The 23,560-nt window shown below is 39.2% G+C and overlaps 1 protein-coding gene across 3 annotated transcripts in view; it reads left to right on the forward strand.

Moving 5' to 3' along the window:
• Nucleotides 1–23,560, forward strand: part of alk (ALK receptor tyrosine kinase) — a 365,934-nt gene that overhangs the window by 137,930 nt on the left and 204,444 nt on the right. Inside the window, exons 2-3 of one of the 3 annotated variants that reach the window (XM_086094285.1) lie at nt 12,227–12,331; nt 23,374–23,535. In XM_086094285.1, the coding sequence (XP_085950411.1) occupies nt 12,227–12,331; nt 23,374–23,535 (267 nt within the window). The remainder of the gene's footprint in view (nt 1–12,226; nt 12,332–23,373; nt 23,536–23,560) is intronic. The other 2 variants (XM_086094286.1, XM_086094287.1) reach the window with 2 other exon arrangements.

The raw sequence follows: 23,560 nt of genomic DNA on the forward strand, positions 1-23,560 counted from the left end.
TCCGCAACCGTTGAGTGACTTTTATTTATTTTGATCAATTCTTTATTTTACTCTCTTCCAAGTGTAGATATTACTCTAAAACTGAGTCTATTTGGTCCCACTCTAAATAGAGTCAAATTTACTCTACAGAATTTACTGTGTAGGCATGGGTGGCTGATGTCAGGACTACAGAGCACTTATTTGAGTTTAACATCCGAGCAGTGTCCTGAAAGAAGCTGTACCTCAGCCAGGTGGTCGTGCTCCAGGTGCTCCATAGTTTCCTACCTGAGGGGAGAGGATGGAAGAGGGAGTGTGTGGGGTGAGTTAGGTGCTTGAGGATGCGGAGAGCCCTTTTTATGCATCTGAAGATGTCTGTGGTTGGAGACCTAACAATCTTGTTGTGAAACTGTTTTGCATGATTATTTGTGTAGTTTTCCCCTCTCCTCACTGTGTGCATGTTTGTAGATTGAGCGCAGGTGGGAACTGTTCACAGGATTGGTCCGATGGGGAAGGAGTCCTTTTTAATTCACCTGCCCTCTGCAGTCTCCTTATTATCAAGTTTCCACTCCTATCCCAGTCCTGTGTTTATTTATACGAGCGCACATTTAAATCTGTGAAATGTATGGGGAGAAATGAGTCTCGAAATTCATCCATCCATCCATTTTCTTAACCGCTTGTCCTCACAAGGGTCGCGGGTGGTGCTGGAGCCTATCCCAGCTGGCTTCGGGCAGTAGGCGGGGTACACCCTGAACTGGTTGCCAGCCAATCGCAGGGCACACAGGGACGAACAACCATCACACTCACAATCACACCTAAGGACAATTTAGACTGTTCAATTAACCTGCCATGCATGTCTTTGGAATGTGGGAGGAAACCGGAACACCCGGAGAAAACCCACACAAGCACGGGGAGAACATGCAAACTCCACCCAGGAAGGCCGAAGCCCGGACTTGATCTCACGCCCTCTGCACTGGGAGGCGGATGTGCTAACCAGTCATCCACCGTGCCGCCCATTCTTGAAATGATTCAACTAAATATATTTGTGATTTTCACGTGTTTTTGAGATCCACAATTACAGCCGTGATTTTCACATTTTTTCCAGATCCACAAACATGTTCACAATCTTCATGTGCTTTACAGATTCATACGTATATCCGTGATTTTCTCATTTGTAAATGTTCAATTCTGCTTGTATGTTGTTGAATGTGCGTTTGTGGATCGGCAGGCATTTGCATTCATTTTTGAGACAAACATCACACTGTTTGAAAATATTAATTTTACACACAGAGCCGTTCTAAACAGTCACATGTTGAAAAGCCATACCTCCTCCGTCCACTGGGATGCAGCGTTGCTGTCTTCTTTAAAGAAGCATTGTGGAGTTTGTCAGTCTTTTTTTTTTTTACCACCTGTGGCTTAAAGTGTAACTGCACACTCTAAAAACAGTTGGGTCAAAAAATAACCCAACTATGGGTCAAATAATGATCGATCCTCTACTTGGGTCAATTTGACCCAACTTTGAGTCAATAAATTAGTCTTTGAGTGTAAAACAACTTATAAATATTGGTTAGATCCTTTACTTGGGTCAAAAAATTGGGTCATTTTTTATAAAACAACTCAAAAAGGTGGGTCAAATTGACCCATGAAGTGGATTGGTCCCTTTTTGATCAATAATTGGGTTACTTTTGACCCAACTGTTTTTAGATTACAGTCTCTTTGTCAAGCTTGTGCATCGTGCGTGTGTGAGAATGTGGGCTAGAATAAACGTTGTTTTTTCAGTTTTCTAGGAGTTTGGGGTGGAGTTTGGGCTGTGCTCAAAGTCATCTCTTGTTTTTTTTGTTTCCATCCCAATTGTGTCATACGCTAACACTATATGTCCGCGGTGACAAGCATGACGTCGACCCCCCCATTCCTTCACTCCACCCTTCCTACCCCCAAGCAAATGTAGGAAAGATGCAAGGGGTCTTTGTACTCATCTGGGCATTGGTGGAGCATACATGATGTAGAAAAATCTTTACCTAAACATTTTTAATTCCACAATGCACCTTTAAGAAACAAGCGCACCTTTAAGAAACAAGCCCTTACCTTATCTCGTTTAAAAATGGGAAATTGAAAAAATGGAAATCAAGCCTGTATCTGATCTTCTATTATTTATTTTATTTTATTTTATTTTTACCACAAGTCGGGACAAAAATACAACCGTAATTTGTTTCCCTCATGCTTGTTTTGCCTTGACGTGTGTACAAATGGTATGGGTAAAAGCATACACAATCTATCTATCTATCTATCTATCTATCTATCTATCTATCTATCTATCTATCTATCTATCTATTCACAAGTAACATTATATCATTCTATTATCTTTGTGCGGCAACTCCTGTTTGCTTTATGCCAATGTCAAAAAAGCTCTTATATATCTTCATTAGAATACAACAGTTTACCTGTTATTTATGATTGTATTATTGTCTTCAGTCAGCTAGGATAGGCTCCAGTACATCCATGACCCTCGTGAGGGTAAGCGGTGCAGAGAATGCATGGATGGATGATTGTGTAATTATTTTTCTTTTATGTACAGCACTTTACTTACACTGGCAGTTGTTGTTAAATTGCAATATAAAGTTGAGTTTTAACTAAATTATATGACATTTTAATTATGAAAGGCATTTTAATGTTTTTAAAAGCCAAAAGTAAATACAATGTTACTCCAGTGGTGCACTGGGGAGCAGGCTCACGCTTACTAAATAATCACCAGTCTCTGCTTCATCTAACACTTCATCATTCATACGGTCACAAGGGTTGACCATATGTGACTGATCGCTTGAGAATGGAACCAGAAATGACCCGGGCTGGGAGTTTACCTGTACTATAAAACTCCTTCAATGCAATTCCAATTCAATTAATGTATCTTTGAAGTCATATAGTCTATACCCATCAGGGGCAGTGAATGGCTTGTTAAAGGGTAAACCTTTAACATTTTTGGCTAATGGATGCCAGAGTTCACTGCCATACCAACACCCTACCTTGTAATAATCATATTTATATAGCGCTTTTCTAGACACTCAAAGATGCTTTACAATGGAATGGATACATTATTCATGCACTCACACATTCACACTGTGGTGGCGGTAAGCTACTTAAGTAGCCACAGCTGCCCTGTGGCAGACTGATGGAAGCGTGGCTGCCAGTGTGTGCCTTTGGCCCCGCCAACCACCACCAAATATTCACACCTTCCATACACCAGTGTGAGTAGCACTGGAGGTAATGTGTGTGAAGTGCCTTGCCCAAGGACACAACGACCCAACAACACACGACTTGGGGAGAGCGGGGATCGAACAGCCGACCGTCTGGTTACTGAACGACCGTCTCTACACCCTGAACCACGGCCACCACGAGGACTAACTGAGCATGACTTTTAACGAGAGTCGATTCGTCTGTGCGCCCTGATTGAGACGTTATGTGATAGAATGAGACAACAGAGACAAAAAAAATCTATTTGACTAATTGTTAAATGTAGAATATTTATCCTATTAATCTAAAAACAGATATACTTTTTTTTTTACTAGGGGCGTCAGGTGATTAAAGTTGTTAATTGTAATTAATCGCATTACTTCAATAGTTAACTCTAGTGTGGTTCCGATACCGTTTTTTGGCCCCCGATACCGATTCTGATACCCAGCTTTGCAGTATCGGCCGATGTCGATACCATACCGATACCTACGTTGTTGTTTTTTCTCAACATGAAAAAGCTGTCCTGCTATTGGTTCAGAGCATTCAAGGGCCAATAGGATATCTTTGCTCGGCACGCAGTGAACATATCACACATCAGAGAAAGTCGTGCATGAGCGAGACACAAGATGCTGCATCCAAAGTCCTAAATTAGCGTCGGAATTAATGGTATCGGTATGTTATTGTATTGTTAGTACTTGCCGATACCGATACCACAGTTTTAATGCAGTATCGGGGCCTCTGCCGATACCAGTATTGGTATTGGAACAACACTAGTTAATTCACAATTAATCACACATTTTATATCTGTTCTAAATGTACAAAACAATTTACAATAAATATTTGTTTTTTAAGCTTTCATACTTTTGTTAACAAACGTGGAAAATAATGTTAAACTAATAGAAATATGGCTGCATCTTTTAGTCATTGATACAGTCATTTCATAATTGTGTGAAGGCTGTGGAATTATGTTATTCCTATACTTCAAACTTCCCACTTTTTCGGCATCTATCTACTTCCACATAATTCAGCCGATTCTCCTCATTCTAATTTTAACATATTCCAAAAATTCACGCCATTCTAGGGTGTATTTTTCTTATTCCAAATATTCACGCCTTTCCCACAATTTTTGATTTTGTACCCTATTTTTATTTTTTTTAATGGAAGATTCTACATTTCATATTTACTTCCACATTTTTCATCCCATTCACTCCGTTCCAATTTCAAACTATTCCCAATATTCACGCCATGGCAACTTTTATTTTTTTCATTCCCAGGATTTACGCCTTACTCACAATTCCCCATTTTGTACCCTACTTTTCCCCACTCATTCTTAATGGGAGATTCTACATTTCACATTTACTTCCACATTTTTCATCCGATTCACTTCATTCCAACTTCAATATATTCCACCATTTCACGCCATGAGCTCTTCCATCTATTCCACAGGTTTTCATTCAGCCTTCACAGACAATTTCTCCAGAAATGGCATTTTCTAGTAATTTATAAATTTTGTTAAGATTAAATCTTTTTACTGTACTTTAAAAAAGAGAGTGTGATATTGATTTGTGTTTTGTGTGTGTTTTTTGTCATTTTTGTCTGCCACGAGATGGCATAATAGCATTTATAAGACGCTGTGACAGCTCAGTGCATTTTTCTTTTCATATTAAGAGCTATCTAATCTTTACCATGTAGTCATTCTGCATTTTAGAAATTATAAAATACAACTTGACCCCAGTCTCCACAAATATATGCATTATTATTAAAATAATTACTGCTAAATTTTGACGTGAACGTGTCTGCTGCACTGTGACTGGAACTCCCCCAGTGCAGGCTTCACAAGTAAGGGGCGGTCATTAATCGTGCGTTAAAAAATGTAGTGGTGCTAAAGGAACTTTAACTTAACTCAAAAATAATGCACTAATTTTGACCCCTATTTTGTATTTTTTGTTTTTACAAACAAAACAGTCTGTATTAGAAGGTCCAGTAGCCCTGGAGAACCCTCCACAGAACCCCTCAAAGGACACAATTTGAATGCCTTCTCCAAGTCCACAGTTGGGCGAACTTCTATGCACCTTGTAGAACTGGTCCACTGTTCCACAGCCCGTACAAATGAGTAGCATTAACTGCGTAGCCTGAGACCAGCTGGGTCAGGAACAAAGGGTGACTGTCATGGCTCTGAATGCCACGCCGTAACTAGAAGAGCTGCTAGGATGCAGCAGAGATGATACACAGTCCGAGGCAATCATGCTGTGGTGGAGTGGAATCACACAGATTAAGAATCATCCAATACTGGTGTGAAAAAAGGAGCAACACTGAGTGCCAGGAAAAAAACTGCAAAAATCATAAATCAGTTGAAAGCAAGCTTTTGGATCAAGGAACTGAGTAGATTTAAAGATTCCAGTCAGTTTTACATTAATATGTGGAGGAGGATGGTGATTAATCATGTTTATTTTCCTTCAAAGACATCTCTTTATTGATTTATTAATTCACTTTTTTTAACCTCTCCAATGTTTTAAAGGCCAAGACCATCCATCCATTTTCTGTTCCGCTTATCCTTACTAGGGTTGCGGGTGTGCTGGATCCCATCCCAGCTGTCTTTGGGCGACAGGCAGGGTACACCCTGAACTGGCTGCCAGCCAGTGTGCCAGAGTGAGAATGTCAAGCATATGACAGCACGTATTGAGTGCTGATGGTCAATTTGTCGTGCAATTCTCGAGTTCTGGCAGTGACGAGCAGCTTTCGTCACCAATGCATGAGCAACACATGATCACACTTTGGCTGGCTCATTCCAGGGCTGTAGCTAGACATTTGGAGGCTCCTTCCCAACGTCAAGGACAATCTGACGTCCTTGGTCAGGAAGGGGCATAATCGGGACAAAGATACCTAAATGAATTCTGCATGGTCCAATTGACGACACCTCGTGCAGTCTGGTCTACGCATTTCCCCCCAAAAGCTCTAGAGACCAACATATATTTTGTTCTTCATTCAGTTTGACCTTAGTAATGTCACAGTATTAGCTTCCATCTTTTGGTTCAATGCCCTAAAGTGAAATAAAACTACTTTTGTGCTCGCTTTCATTAGGAAATGCAAACGCCGGTACAAGGAAGAAAATCTTACATAATATATTAAATTAGTAGTTCCGCCGTTAAATCTGACACCCTGTGGTCACAAACTTTTTATACAGCATTGCAAATTAGACAGAGAACTTTTTTTTCTGTGAATTTACCATCTGTGGATTAACCACATTATGTGTCCTTGGCGAATTCCTGACAAGCCGCTTTCTTTAGGGATCCTATTTTATGCTTGTACTGACAATGAAATCATTTTCTTTAATGAGCACTACTGAAGCCCAGTTGATGTCTTCATCATCCTGCAGCTCTGTCTTGTTGATAATGTTTTTCATACTGTGACATTACCATTCATTTCTTATCTAATTAATTTAGTGTCTGCCATGAAAGACCTCACTGATATTCTTACAGATGACAAATAAACAAAGTCTTTAAATGATGGCCCGAAGGCATGCGTGGTGGTATTTCAAGGTTACCTGTTAAGTCTAGCTTTTATTTCATCATACGCCATGGAACCTGGTTGCAGTCTCAGTGAAATGTCAAAAACCCTTAACACTGACAGTCAGTCTTCAGTGATTTTTTTTTTTTAAGTAAGAACAGCTGATTGAACTATTTATAATGTATGTCTGAATGCTTCTGAGACTCAGTTACTTTACGTGTCCCTTGTTATGATAGGCACTCTCTGCAGGATGGAATCTGTGTTTTCTTCCGGATTTCAGTGTGCAGATTGTGTAATTGGTAGCCTTAAGTCAGGTTTTATGGGCAGTACTCTTGATTTTATTAGCTGCGTCCTACATTTGAGGACAAATTCCCACTTGTTTACAATACAGGGTTCATGCCAACAATATTAATCTACTATAATATGTTTTGACAAATGCAGATGTAAAATATACGTCTATCATCTCTCTTTCTTAACCCTCATCAAACTTTGAATGGTACTAATCTAATCTTTATACCCTTGGAAAGAGTGCAAATGATTAGACACCATGTTGATGTTATAACAGAATAGGGAGGGAGTTGGTCTGGTGCAAGTAACTGTTTTTGAGCCTGCTGGTTCTGGCCTGGAGACTCCTCAGTCTCCTGCCCGGTGGTGGAGATTGTTGTTTTTGCACCACATGGCCAGCCTGCTTACCTCGCTCCTGAGACCAACCATAGTTGTATCATCCGCAAACTTAATGAGGTTGGAACTGGAGTGCAGTCATGGGTCAGTAGAGTGAAGAGGAGAGGACTCAGCACACATCCTTGGGGGGTCCCTGTGTTCATCATGATGGTGCTGGATGTGTTGCTGCCAACTGGTAGCCCCAAAGGATCACATGAGTAGCCTGCGGGCATGTTCGAAAAATAGCTCACTAGTGATGGGACATTTTGATTTTGTGGGAATGTATAAGTTATCATTTGAAAATATAAACACTGGCAACGAGTTTTTGAAATGCATATTGATATGAATAAATTTCCTTATTGTGAGGAAAGCATGAACATAATCAGTGTTTTCACATAAAATATATTTGTTAATAATAACATATTAACGCATTCACTCTCAGCCATTTTCACTGAAGCAACCCTCTGCTCTCCCGGCTGTTTTACTGGATTCTGACTGATTTTGCAAGGTCCACAGAATATTCTGTTCTATTGCTATAAAAAAAAAAAAAACATGGAACCTACCAAAAGAATCATTAGAGTCTCTTCTTTGATCAGGAAAAATGTATATTTGTATCTGTTTTTTGTTTTGTAGTAATTAGCATTAGAATATAGCTAAGTTTCATCATTATTCACAAACCTGTTGAAAACACTGGCAAAAAGAGCTTGTTGCAACATGGCCTTGGCTGATCTCTTATACTCTGCAACCTCTTCATGTCAGAAGCTGTATCAAAGCCTTCTGCGTGCTCTAGCATTAAAAAAAAACTTATACATACTTTTTGGGGAGTGAATGTAAGGTAAATTGAGCAAATTTCATAAGCGTATATCAAATAGTTAGCTCTTTGTCTTAATCAGCACCCAGAAGTATCTCTCCATTTCAAAAAGGTTGGTGATCGCTAACCGTTTTACTGGTAGAGATGTCTCATGGAAAGTGTGAGCAGGTGACAATGCGCGCATTTTGTTTTGTGGATCAACGTGACTGGAATTCTGTAGAAGTTCATGCTTAGTGAACATGAGGGGTGCTCTGATGGAAATCAATGTGGTATTTTATCATGGGGAGTAGACAGCCAATCCAAATCTCAGCTGCCTAACTTGGAGGCGTGAGACTTTGATGACTGTTTAATAGTGCATCACTGGAGCGGACAGGTAATCCATTTATTTAGCAAGTAATGTATGTATCCCAAGGTAAATCTTGAAATAATGTTCAATGGGCAAAGAAAAAAAAGAGTACAATCAAAACGTGGGAAGACAAGGTGTATAAATATCCAAGTGTGTAAAACGTCACACACTCATTTTTACTTCAATTAGCTCTGATCATTCACTGCAGCTCACCATCCAGTTGTGATCTTTTTGAAACAAAGGCTGCTGAAAGCACTGCATTGCTTTACTGCAGTGTACCTTCAGGTGATTTTCTCTTCCATTCCTCGATTGCACCTAGTTCCACATATTATGACCACCATAGACATACATTTAAGAAATGATGATTGAATAATAACCCAGAAGGACTGAAACTAGTGGTGCCCAGAGGTAAAAGCAAACACGGTGAAGTGGCATTTTTCTGTTGTGCTGCACACAGATTGAATAAATTGCCAACAGAAGGGAAGTCTGCACCAAGTATGAATACTTTTAAATCCAGGTTAAAAACGTTTTTCTATATATATATTTTTTTCATCTATACCTTTGATTAAGGTCTTATAAACATGTTGAAATCAATTACACAGTATGGACTTTTAGTAATTTTAGAAGCAACTACTTTTATTTCTTTACTTTTAAATGTTTTAAAAGTCGCCTTTAAGGTGTTTAAATGTTAACAATTTAAATTATTTTAGTAATTTTGGTCAGCTACTTCTGCAGTTGCTAGTTGTGATTGTAAATGCTTCTAAGTGTTGTGTATCTGCTTGTGGGAAACATCGAATTGCCTTGTGTATGAAATGTGCTTTATCAAGAAAACTAATTTGCCTTGCCTATGCTTGAGTTGAGGATCAATACACAAGATTGATTGTAAAAAAAAACAACAGTGAGAGAGAATGAGAAAAATAATTTAACAAAAAAAATCTGCAATTAAAAGGATTACATCACGGTATTTTAAACCCTTCCACAGTTAACTATGGCATATAATGATTACATCTTACCTTTGACACCAAGGCGATGCAATGTTTTAAGAAATATTAGATGTTTTGCTGGTTATTTATAATGCGGAAGTAAAACCCCGCCACTCCCCTTGTGGTTGCCGCGCCCCCAGCAAACTGGCTGCTGCCTGCTGGTGGATCTCAGCGTTTGGCCACTCAAGCTATCAATTCTTCAATAAACATTTGAAACAAAACAGATCCTTGCTGCAATAAATTGTGGAGGTGGAGGGGAGGAGAGGGAAGAAGAGAGAGGAAAGAAGAAGGAAGAAGGAATAAAAAAATAACTTGAGTAGATTGCAAACCAGGTACCTCCTACTCACAGGGCAATCGTACCAACCACTACACTATTTATTCAGTTAGGTTCAGCAGCGCAAAGGTTTTACTTGTAGTTTAAACAAGTGTCAGCCAGAATGATTTTAGACGGCCAAATGTCTTACAGTTGGCATTGCAAATATGAAGGATAAATTGATTGCTTTGAATTCATTTGGACATAATGTTTACTAATTAAGGCTACTTTTGTCACTCTCCACTGGAGGTATCAGAGAAAGTGGGTGTGTGGTTAGTCCGCAGAGGCGATGCGGGGGTGGATCCGCACTTAATAACATCAAACAGTGACAACAGCAACTTTTCTCAGGTTGGGAGTAGCTGGTGCTTGGAGAGCAGAATGACCTAGTCCTAGAATTTCTCATAGAGGAGCGAATGAAGGAAAACACCACTTTGGTGATGTTTTGGTGAGGAATTTGCATTTTAACATGGCTAAAAGCTCCAATAAGTTGCTGTACCTTTAAGGTGGGACCACGTTTACCTTGGTAAAATTCAGTTTGCGCGTTTTTCCACCAACAAAAATTCCCGGGGTAATTAAATTCCCCAGGGGACATCCGAGTACTATCTTAGCAGCAGGGTCTTGCTGAGCCAAGCTGGAACTTTGAGGGGAAGGGCTACACTTATGGAGGACCAAAACTGCAAAAAATAAATGAGTAAATAAATGACTAAAAGTGCAAATAAAAACGGATACAAAAAAACAATTTTTTTTATTAAATCCAAAAAAAATACATATAAATGGAAATAAAAACAACAAAAAAATACGGATATGCATAAATAAGTAAAAGTAAAAATAAATACAAAAATAAAAAACAGATTCAAAAATAAAAATGAATATAAAAATAAATGTTGAAAAAAATACAAAAATAAATATATAAATAGAATTAAATATCAATCATTAAATAACATTTCGTCCTGGCAGAGCGTCTGCAGCATGAAATAAATAAATATAGCGAGAGAGCAGAGGGTTTTTATTTATTGATTGAGATTTAATTATATTCGTATATTAATTGTTTTATTTATTTTTACATTTATTTTTATATATATATATTTTTTTAATCTTGCATTATATTTTTTAGATCCATTTTTATTTTCACTTTTAGTCATTTGTTTATGTATTATTCATTTATTTATTTTGAATTTTGGCAGTTTTGGTCCTCCATATGCACTGACCAAGGCTGACTGGTTGTTAAAATTTTGGGTGGAGGGCGGGGGTGGGGGAATTTAAATCGGCTCATACGTCATCAAACTCATTTGAATTGATTACCGAGAACTTTAAGACGCTGTGGAAACAAAAAATGATAAATTCCCTGCTGAACTTTTACAAAAAAAAAACTTCCTTTACCCAGGACTCAAAGATCCTGGGCTTGTTGATGGAAAAGCAGCTATTGTGGGCGGGGATACTCTATGTAAAAAGTAACAATAAATTGATCCCTAAAATCAACCGCTTGATCATTGACCAATGAATTTAAATCATATCCCGTATTGTTGTTCCAAATATATTGCCTATGAGTAGGTTTGGGTGTTTTCTTCACACTATATATTGTATGCAGTAATGCTTATAGTTTGGCAAGGAGGCAAAAGAAACATTTGTAAAAAGTTATCCCAGAAGTTTGGAGTATTCTGGTGTGGATCTATTTCTTGATGGGCATACATTTATTAGTTGTAGAAAATATGTTAAAAACTTTCAAGCCATTTTTCTTGCTATGATCAAATTCAGACACCACCAAGGATAACCTTGGACAAATATAATTGTCATGTGATCTACTACGGCTCCAAATGTCAGACCTCAGAGAAATAGAACTTGGCCCAAACAGTTTCTGCTATTTTCAGGGCAATGGAAGAGAATGTTTACAATCAATCCCCTCTTTAAGGCTCATTTAAACAGATTGATTAATGCATCTGCTTATTTGGCTGTGGTTTATTGGACTGTGACTGTCCACTAATTATCAACGGACTTGAAAGAAAGAGCGGGTGAGCAAATGATGGTAGGAACTTTAGACAGAAGGTACACACAAAGTTGCATCCATCGATTTGACAATAATAGGCCCCAGTTGACTCTTGTGATACTTGTTTAGTCTCAGAGTTTAGAAGATCAGAGTCAGATTGTATTGAGATTCACACACGTAAAGATACATCTTTTTGGCATATTATAAGATTCAAAACAATAATGTCGTTAGATATCATTGAACAAAATCCTATATAAAAAGTTTTGTTAACAAAGCCAAAGATGTGTCTTTCACTTAACAAAAACTTTAAAGTATTTGCTGTTTCAGTAAGTAATAGGTTTGCACTGATGAAATGCCAAGGAAACAAACCACATTGCACACTGAATGCATATTGACGTAACCATTTCCTGTTTTGCAGGTGAGTCATTGGCTGGTCGGATTGGCATTCCTCAAGGGTACTGGAGATTTTCCTGGGTAGCTGAGGATGATCTGATCTTTCCTAACAACTGGATGCCCATGTCAGGTGAGCTGGACATTGTTAACCTTGCTCAGCACAATGGACAGGCCCTGCCACCTCTTTCCCTCAAAGATCTTCTGCATCTAATTGGCCGTGACCACTCGCATCAGCTCTCCATCACAACAAATAAGCATCTCTGTCTTGCCTGCCCTCTACTTTTACACATTCACAGCCAATGGCTTTCTATTCTGTTCCATCAATGCAAACACACCTCAAACATACATGACTGTAGTCAGGTTTCATTCAAATTTTTTCAAAATTTTTAAGCAAATTTACTGAAAATGTGCAAAACGGACATGCGATGTATGCCCGTTTCTCTCTGTTGTTCTTTTGTGAATATTGAGAGGGGACTCCGCCGCTGTAGGTGACGGTATACACCATAGAGATGGAATCCACCAGTAATTTAAAAGAAGAAGAAAAACAGGAAGCAACTGCGCCGTGTCGTATGAGTTTTCTATTCTGGATCAACTGTAGCGTTTTTTTGTGTGCTGTTTTCCATCTAAAATTGCATTAATATTCGCTTCTTTAATTCATTCCAAAAAGATTTCTGTTTCGTCATTCCCCAAACATATGGTACTTTATTGTCCGACATTGCTTTGTGACTACAAATTTATGTGTGACGTAATATTCGGTCAAAACTTGCGACTTGTATCCGGTCTTGTTAGCATTTATTTATAAAACCTCTTTCCATAGCCAAAATTCTTCATTTACCTTTTTTGATATGCTTTAATAGCCACCTCTTCCAAGCGTAAAAACTTTTTTGCGTATGTTGGGCCCTTTTTCAAATGTTTTGTGTTTCCAAATCAGTTTTATTTTCAAATTTTTTGAAAATTCGAATAAAAATGTGTGGATGGAAACCCCACTTGTGTTCAGTAACAAACCAGTCCATGTCATATGCACACAAAAAAAGTCAAGAGTGTGTTCAGCATATCTTGTTATCAGATGCCTAAATGTAGTAAAATAGAGCTGTCATACGATTAAATGTTTTAATCAGATTAATCACATTTTAGAATTTTGATTAATCGAGATTAATCGCTTAAATAAAAAGGCTTTTTTTATCAAAAAAAAATTCTCGCCAAATTTAAACAGGTCCTGTTATGTGTTAATTTTTTGGACATTTAATGTTATGAGAACGTCTTAAAAAAAAATTAATCCACTACACACTCTCATCCTCTTTTTTCTAATCAGTTAATTACTTGCAGTAATTAGTAGTAATTAGTAATTAGTTAGTAACCATATTAAATAAACAATGCAGTCATGCCTGTTTCTGTCATATTTCATTGTATGTCAATATCTTTTTTTATAGAACAAGCACACAAACTGAGATCAGGTTTGGATTCCACACCCAAAAATTAATTAAAAACAGCTGTCAGACATAACGTCCCCCCAAAAATGGTTTCCCTGTAATATGTAATGCCATTTTATTGATACTAAAACTTATATTTTCTATTTTTCCCCACATTTTGTAACCGGATAGATCATGCTTTACTTGGAATTGACAAATTGATTTTTGTACAAAATGAAAATGGTCACAGTCGATCAACATCTCCACGACCTTGGGCCACCTTATAGCACACACAACTCAATTGCTGCTCCAGTTGATGAATGTGTGCTGGGTCAGTGTCATGAAGGGCTCATTAACAAATCGACACCCTTGTTAATTCACCATGTATGTTACTCTTGATAAATGGTTTCCCCATTGCTTTAAAATGAATTCATTGACTTTAAAGAACATGAACAAATTCCGTGACTGTATACTGTAGACTTTGATCAACCGACTTAAATCATATTTGAGTTAAGAGTTAAAATATACACCACTCAATAATGCAGCATTGAAAAGCTTATCCCAGCAAGAATCTTGATGGCATCGTATGTTAATGCAGGAGCGGTCCTTGACTTGACCAGTTCTACTTCGACAGTCTTCCAAGCCTCATGATTATGCATAGTGCAACCTTGTGATAATGTCTCTAAGTATTCATAAGTTAATTTAATGTTTAACAGTGCCTACAATTTGGATACAGGCAGTTCTCTTGTACCATTCAACAAACAGAAATAATATGCTGGTTGAATTTCATTATGTAAAATAAAGTGACTGTAGGCTACAGAAAGAATCAATAGTACTGTGTTACTCAAATAGAACTCCATAGCAATATATCTCCATGCCTGTCAGTCACAAAAAAAGTGGTATTGTGCACCCGGATCTTTTATCTTTTATCAATTACATTGTATACATTAAGAAAACAATTGTGTACCTGGATATTTTATCTTTTATCAATTACATTGTATACATTAAGAAGACAATTGTGTTGTGTAGTACATGAATACCATGCTTTTTTTTTTCTGCCACACTGCTTTTAACTTCTTCATTTAATTTATTTTTATAAATGAGTTTACTTTTAAGACTTGTGATAATTGTTAGCAACAGATAACTATATTATAATTATTATTACACATCACATTATCATGCAAGCCATTCCACCCACTTGGGAACATTTGTTCGTTTTAACCTTCAAAATAATAATTTCCAAAAAGATGCCCTATTTTTTTACTTTAAATATCGTACCTATACTGAACTATTCAAAATGTGTATTTCCCCCATCTCAGGCAACTGTATTATTGTGTCTTTTTTTTTTTGGAGAGGACTGAACCTATCATTTCGTAAAACTAGTACGTTTATCATAGAATTAGCAAATAATGAAATATAGCCACACAATTCATGCTGTCGACAGCAAGCACATTACAGTGATTAAAAAAAATAATAATAATTGCAGGACTGCGCCGAAATTTTTATGAGAATGGTGATTATGATGTCTAAGACTTTTTTAAAGGCACTTATTATGAACGTGGTGCTAAGCACAAAGTAAGGAATGTGAGCAGAAGCAGCAATAGGCGCCTTCGGGTGAGTCTGACGAACCTCTGCAATTTCCGTGGCTGCCCTTTTGTTTTGTTGAGAGAAGATTCACTTATTGCGATATTGAAGATTGATTTTGACAAATAAACATTAAATAAATGATGGATCATTCAACAAATGACGAAGAGCCAGATCCACTACCAGTTTACATCGCTTCCAGTATAAATGGAGCAATCTGGAAATTCAGCACCAACTGCGCTGTCAACCAGATTGCGCCCCGGTGCACCAGGAGTTTTTGCACGTATGAAAATGAAGTCATTTGCATGCATTTGGTGGAGAAATTGCCCACCTCTATGCAAATGCAACTCATTGATAAACAGTGTCTAATGTGTAAATTAATCCAAAGTAATCAAGTTACATTACTTGTTATTATGGTACTTGGATTACGTTACTAACTAAAAAAAATTTGCAGGTAACTTGTAACAGGAAAGGAATGCGTTTTTGGGGGGGGGGGGCTGGAGGGGGGGGGTCTTCCTTTTTTTCTTCCTTCTGCCATGGGCCCCTGCACCTTTGGACCCCAGTGTGTCGCACAGGCCTGGACTGGATCTTACGCTGCCACTTAGAGATGCAAGAAATGAAAACGCAGCAAACGATTCAGATGCAGCAGAATCCCGAACACAGCTCCTCTATCACCTTCATATCCCCCACAAGCCTGGGAGCCACCCACCTGCTGCATCTACACTCTCCAGATATGCTGCATTCATGCTTTGGTCTCCACCGTCACACTGGAGGCCTTCTGCCCATTGTGTTTGGTGAAATCAGGGATTAAAATGGTACCACTCACTCGAGACATAACAAGATTAAGTATTAAATCCCCCCAAAAGAATTCCCTGCTCCCTACTCCACCAACCAAATCCCTCTCATCTCAGAAGGCACCACTGGTGCCGGCAACTGTTATCTCCAAGAGCGTCAATTTCTGTTGTCTGGGACGCAAAAGGCCCCTGCGTTATCAACCAGAGGTCCAGAGAGAGAGAGTGCTCTTTTCTAAAACAATAGCTACTGTTAGATAAGAGAGGGAGAGTCAGAACTGTCTGATTATAGAAATCCAATCAATATCCCTTACCAGAATGTAGCATCAAGATGAACTCTAGCTAATCTCAAACATGCTCAAATGTTAAATATGGAAGTTACAGATCATTTTTAATTAAGGTGAGTATGGTCCACCTCATTTCAAGGGCTGGGGATGTTTGTGCCATATTCAGAGATATACACACCACAAATGTGTGTGTGGGGGTGTGTGCGTGTGCGTGGGGGTGCGTGCGTGTGCCATTCGAAACAGGGATGAAACAATCCTCCATACGTTATGTTAATATTTACAAACCACCACAGAATTGTTTTAGTGATGATTTTGCACACTTATTTTTAGTTGTGTTCACTGCTTTGGACTGCTTAGTCATTCCAGGGTACTTGAAAGTGCATGTGGATGTAACTAGTGATAGGCATATTAAAAATAACTCACTGCTGACATTGAAATGAAATTCAGCATGTGAGTGAGTCTACACACACGCACACACACACACAGGTTTGTTTTACTATCTTTGTGGGGCCATCTCATTGACATAATGCATTTCCTACCGCCTTCCCCTAACCTCAACCATCAAAAATTATTGCCTACCGACCCCCATTTCTTACCCAAACCTCAACTATAACCCAATTCAAACCTAAACTCTAAAACCAAGTCTTGAACCTCAATAAGAGGTCTAAACTCGTGGGGCCCAGCAAAATGGCCCCACATGGACGGGTGGGCCCCATAACTTTGTGAAATCCCAAAACGTTTGCCCAAACACACGCACACACACACACTAGATGTGCTCATTACTAAGAATGTTATTATTTCAAATGTGAATGTCATTGCTTTATCTGATCATTTCAGTTCCACCGGAACCAGCAGTTGGGTATGTGGTTGTTCAAGGAAAATTTGTCACTGACAGCACAGGGGCACAGTTTATGGAAATTACTAGGTTTGAAAACCTACCCTGTTCTATTGTTGATGATCTGTTGAACGTGTACATCAAGGGTTTTAAATGTGTTGATAGAATAAAAAAATTTTTGTCAAGGTTAAACACAGACAAAAGGTGAACTTGGGTGGGTGCGGGGGGGACGGGGGGAAGACTTGGTAAAGGGCACAGAAAAGGAAGTGCCGGGAGATGAATGGAAATTGCTCAAATCAAAGCTCAAGGATCATTATTTAAATTACGAAGAAAAGCTATGTAAATGTTAAATGTGTTCTCAACAGTTTCAGTAATCATGACCAACTGCAGTAACAACTCATGTGCCCTGTTTGCTACAGAAAACAAACTACAAACAAACAAACTTTAGAACTAACTTAAAAGTGCAGTGAGTGTGCAACATTCTTTAATGACAAAGTGACAAAAATGACAGCTTTCGGCAAAACATCATTGTGAAGTGACCCCAAGTGGAAGGAAAATATATCCTGTGACCAGTGGCGTAGCAACATTCGTGATAATATTGTATTGTGATGTTTGGATATCGTTACATCCCTACTTACTATACATGGTCATTTTTTTTAAAAGCTTTACTATTATTCATGATCATTTACAACAAATAAAAATAATCAGCCTTACTATTTATGTTTTGTTTTTGTTTTTAAGAAGAAAAAAAAAACCTGACTCAGGAAATTTGAGATGGTCAATTGTCATTGCTGCACAATTAATGTGAAGGATATGCGTTTTGTGTCAAATCTGTTGGCTCTCTGTGGGCTCCTGCTGGCTAAGGGGCCTCAAGCAATTGCCTGCCTTGCCTAATGGCAAACTACGCCTCTGCGTGCGACCCTGCAGTCTCAATCATATATCTTCATGTCCTTTTCAAAACCTGCCATAAAGAGAAAGGTTTGCAATGAGAACAGTGTTTTCAGGAGAAACAGGAGGTCGAATGTTTGGCCTAGACTGGTGCCAATGAGCCAATTACAGTGCCTAATCAGCACATATAGACAAACGTGGGCAAACACAATTTGCAGTTATCATGTAACTCAACATATACATTTTGGGGATGTGGAAGAAAACCGTACCGTACGTAAGCACCCGGAGAAAACACAAGCACACAAACACAAACTATCGAGGTTGTCTCACAGCAGTGATCTGTGGCCACCCTAGCCAACTTTACGCCATCGTACAGAGGAGTTCTGCTTGCACTTACTTATTAATGTAGTTCGCACACTTTGGCCTCCTGCATGGACTCCAGCATATACATTTCTGCTTCCACCACATTAAGCCCGTGGGCCCCTCATGTGACGATTTTAAAAGAGCCACTTCGATTGGATGCAAACCAAGTCTGCTGTGTTAGGAGGCAGATCTTTACCTCCACGTGTTCGTTTTCTTTCGGGTAGTGAGAATGTTGGTTATCCGAATACAGGATGGAGATTGATGAACAGTTGCTTCGAAGCTTTTATTTCTACAGAATATTCCGGGCACAAATGAGTTCCAGACAATGGCTGCAGCCTCTCACAAGTGTGAAGATTACAGAGGACTTATAATATTCTTATACTATCTTGAAGGGCGGTACCACACAGTTTCCAGTAAACAGTTCAACCGGAGTTGACCGGACATGAGATAAATTAAAGGACACTATTCAGACACAAAACAAAAGCCCATTTGAGGAATAGAGGAGGTTTTGCAGTCATGACTGCACCTGGCAGAAATTGCGATAACACTCATGGCGAGGATATATCCGCAAAACAAAGCTCTACTGAGGAAATGAGAAAATTAAAACAGTTATGACTAAATCTGGGCAGAAGACCCTCTTCAGCTGTGTTCACGTCCACGGCGACGGAAAACACGTGTTTCTCACTGTGCCAAGCTGTAAGCATCTGCACCATTTTGCACCAGACTTGCACTGGGCACAAATATAGAATCCATAGATGTCCCATGTCTTTGCCTCCACCCTATTTGTAAAACGAATTGTTTAAAAACTACCTGCATTCTTATGAGGAGCATTCTAAAACTGTTCCAAAATGTTGTAGGCTTGAACATTATTTATTAACATTTGGTTAGTCTCCTGTTAAATTAACTTTCTCTTTTGCCATGTGCTAATTATGATACACTCATTATAGTGTGATCAGCAAGCGCACATTGTACTTCTTTCTATATTGTCTGGAGTGGACTATCACATTTACTTGCTTTAACATATTGACAAACAAATTCCAGTGAATTAAGGAAATCTGGCAGTGGGAAGCAAGCAAAGACAATGCATGAAACATGTTCTGTATGTGTTTAGTGGATTAGTTCCCCCCACACAGGACCCCACCCTCTTGACCATTACCCAACCCCACTCCTGTGGACGATATCCTTGCACAGTGGAATATGCTTCTGCAACCCTGAATGTTTGCTGGGGAACTGTTTGGGACCACGGATCGTACAGTATATATACACATCTGTGCTCGGTTCTTCAAAACTTGGTTATATTTTTAACCACTGTTTAATTAAGTAGATTTAACCAACCGTTAACTTTAATGGCACCGCTATCTTGTTGTTTAAAACTCTTAACTCAGTCTTGACTCTAGGTCATAGGTGTCAAACGCCGGTCCTCAAGGGCCGCAGTACTGCATGTTTTGGAGGTTTCCTTCTTCCAACACAAGATGATTCCAATCAGCAGGATCGTTATCACGCTTATGCAGAGCTTGCTGATGAGCTGATCAAATATCAGCTGTGTTGGAAAACGGAAACATCCAAAACCTACAGGACTTCGGCCCTCCAGGACCGGAGTTTGACACCTATGCTGTAGGTCATAGGTGTCAAACTCTGGTCCTCGAAGGCCGCACTCCTGCAGGTTTTGGATGTTTCCCTTCTTCAACACAGATGATATATGATCAGCTCATCAGCAAGCTCTACATAAGCCTGATAACGATCCTGCCTAACCGGAGGTTAAATTCTTAACCCGCCGTTAACTAACCGGCTGTTAAATAGGCATTGTTCAAAACACGGTTAGTGAAGCTGTTTGTTAACGGCACCGTCAAAGTTAATCGGTGCCGTTTACGTCACTGGTTAGCACCGATATATCCCACAATTCCTCTTTTTGTTTACTTCCGGGTCGGCGAAATAAATTGATACTCTCCAAACGACAATATGAATAAAATAAGCAAGAACTTTTCTGCTGACGAAAAGAACATTATTCAATCAGCGGTTGAAGCAATTTAGGAATTTTTGTAAAATATTTGTTTTATTCATTATAAATATTTTTTTTCTTCTGTGTGTATTTTCAGTGAATATTTTGTGTAATATTTTAGTACTTCTGCCAATATTTTTGTAGCACATAATGTTGCATGTTTTTGTCAGATTTTGTTTCTCATATTTTTGTCTTTTTTTTGTCTAACATATTTGTATTTGTGTGTGTGTGTGTGGGGGCCGGGGTGTAATATTTTGATAGAATAGTTTTAAATTATTTGTCTTGTTTTTGTATTTACATACATCTAATATGTGTGTATTTTTTACCTAATATTTGTAACTATTACTAATATTTGTATTTGTTTTAAAGTAAAATAAATAATAAAAAAAACTTATAAATAAAAATTAAATAACTAGCCACTATTCACAGTGTTGTTGTCTGTTTGATTATTGACGTGAAAGGTAACCTCACTTTGGAATCACCTCCCACTGTGCCCATTTTTACAACTCATCTTAACTCTTTGACTGCCAGACGTTTTCAGAAAAGGGATGCCGCCAGTGCCAGCCGATTTAAGCATTTTGACTGATTTTCAAGGTCCACAGAAAATGTTCTGTTTGGACTATGGAAACACACGTACTACCAAATGAAAGATTGGACTTTCATCTTTCATCAGAAAAAAAGAGTTTGTTTCTACCTTATTCCGTTCTTTAGTAATCAACAATAGAAAATGGTTAGTTTGACCCAATTTCGCCTGTGTTGGACCAAAATACGGAGAAATCAAGCTTTTAGTGAAACGATATTATTTCATGCATTCTAGTGAATTTGACACTTCTTTTTGTCCATGAATGATGCCACAAACACCTAAATAGTGCTTTACTTCTATAAAACACTACCACCAAGAATGAAAAAGTGTTTTTTGATAGCAAAATACGTTTATTTACATTCAACAGTGTAACAATTTGACAACAATTTGGCAAACTATTTACAAATGTGTGCAACTGTGGTGCTATTTACAAATATGTGGATGTTTCAACGACAGTTTTTCTTTTTGTAACACTCTCCTGCGTGCAAGGAGACGCAACAGCATTTGCACAAGATTGCCTCTTCGCGTGCGCCACTTTCTTGCCGGCCGTTTTTTTCCGGGGAATAGCAAGTATATACTGCAGTGTGTCATCAAGTCTAATATCAGGATCATGCTACGGTTACGTTACGGTGGTGTTACGTCTCGCTTCCCCGTGTCCTTCAGTTGCTATACCGGGTTGGTAGGAGATGTTCTGATCCATTTTATCCACTCCATTCATGGTGGCATCGTAGTCCAGAAACAGTGTCTTCTCCGTGATCAGACTGTACCCGCTCCTCCGATGAATATGCATTGGACTCGGGGTACTCTTCATTGTCCGATCGAATGTCCGCTTGTGCAGCTCCGCGTTTTCCGGCGTTAGCAGCGCTAGCCGGTGAGGCTTTATGACGAGAGAATAACGGCCGCGTATAGCTTCCAACTCCGGCGAGGTTGACCATCATCATCATCATCAATGTGCATTGGTCGATGCTTTTCGACTACTCTCCATCGCCCGATCGAATGTCCGCTTGTGCAGAAGTACCCGGCCGGCTATTGTGCGCGTTTTCCGGCCTTAGCAGCGCTAGCCGCGCTAGCCGCGCGTAGCCGGTGAGGCTTACTACGTGATCGTAAACACGTCCAGGCTTCCAACTTTGGCGTCAAACTCGCAGTCATCATCATCATCATCATCAATCTGCATTGGTCGATGCCAACTCTCCATCGCCCGATCGAATGTCCGCTTGTGCAGAAGTACCCGGCCGGCTATTGTGCGCGTTTTCCGGCCTTAGCAGCGCTAGCCGCGCTAGCCGCGCGTAGCCGGTGAGGCTTACTACGTGATAGTAACAGGCCAAAGCTTCCAACTTTGGCGTAGAGCTCGTTGTCATCATCATCGTTGACATCAATGCGCTTTTTAGTATTGATTGATGCTTTCCGTCTTTGAAAAAAATGCTCAAGCTGAGCTGCTTGTAACCGGTTGCTTGGTCAAGCCATTGTGGCTTGGATCAGCCATTGTCTCCTCAACACTCTAGCTCCGCCTCACGTCTTCTACTGACGCCCACGGTGGGCGGCCCATCCAACCTTGTGCAAAGAGAGTCATCGCTGCCCTCTAGGGGCCAAAACGAGTCTTTGACTAATCAGATCAGCCTGATTCTTTCAGCACAGCTGCCCAAGGCTTTCCTGCACCCGTTTTTGAAAAAAAAAAAAAAAAACATAGGGGACGTCTTTTAACGTCCTCGGCGCCCTTCCCTAGGTTTATGCTAAACGTTTTATAACGTTTATGGCAGTCAAAGAGTTAAAAAACAAATTTTTATTCTTTCTCTTTTGACTCAGCATGAGACTTGTCATTGTATTACTGCTAAGCGGTAGCCTGTGCGTAACTCGTCATCAGAATAATCACCAATGTCAAAGTCAAGACCTCGGTGGACTCTCTTTTTCTTGCGCTCAGCGGGCATCATGAAGGCAGCATTAGCAACAAACGCAGAGTTAACCACATTGTTAAAAAGTTAGCGGCGTTCCCTAGGTGTGTTAACTTTAACAGCAGGTTAACAGCCGGTTAAAGTTAACAGAGTTTTGAACAACAAGATAACAGTGCTGTTAACGTTAACGGTCGGTTAAATCTACTTAACCAGGGGTTAAAGACATAACCGAATTTTTAACAACTGGGCCCAGAGCGTGTATTGATGCACTTATCTAAGCATCCTCTTTTCCCAGAAGGCAACCGTGCTTCCTTAAATATCATTCATGTTTCTGTCCATTAATTATTTTTTGGCGTACTTGATTAAATTCAATCATCTTCTGGTCACTGCACTTTGGCTTTTCTTTGAGTTTGTTTCTCTTGTTTCTTTCTTTATATTTGTTTGTCCATTCATACTTTGTATTGCTTATACTACTACTGTACTGATACTGTATTTGGTCTGAAAATGTCTTCCCTAGATAATTTTGAATGTTTGTCTGTTCTAGATCCAGTATGCGGCAGAAGCAAAACGTGTGACCAGAATGTCGTTGGTGACCCTGAGTTTACATGGAGCATAGTGGCGACGGGGGACACACGGGAAGAGCACAACCGAAAGACCGAAAAAAGGGCGGGAAGTCCCCAAGGGTGGGAGGAAGGTAAGAGCGAAGGTATCACATCCGCCGCCATTACATG

The sequence above is a fragment of the Leptonotus elevatus genome, chromosome 14 (assembly GCF_054856555.1).
Source record: "Leptonotus elevatus isolate MCC_2025b chromosome 14, RoL_Lele_1.0, whole genome shotgun sequence".
Classification (NCBI taxonomy): domain Eukaryota; kingdom Metazoa; phylum Chordata; class Actinopteri; order Syngnathiformes; family Syngnathidae; genus Leptonotus; species Leptonotus elevatus.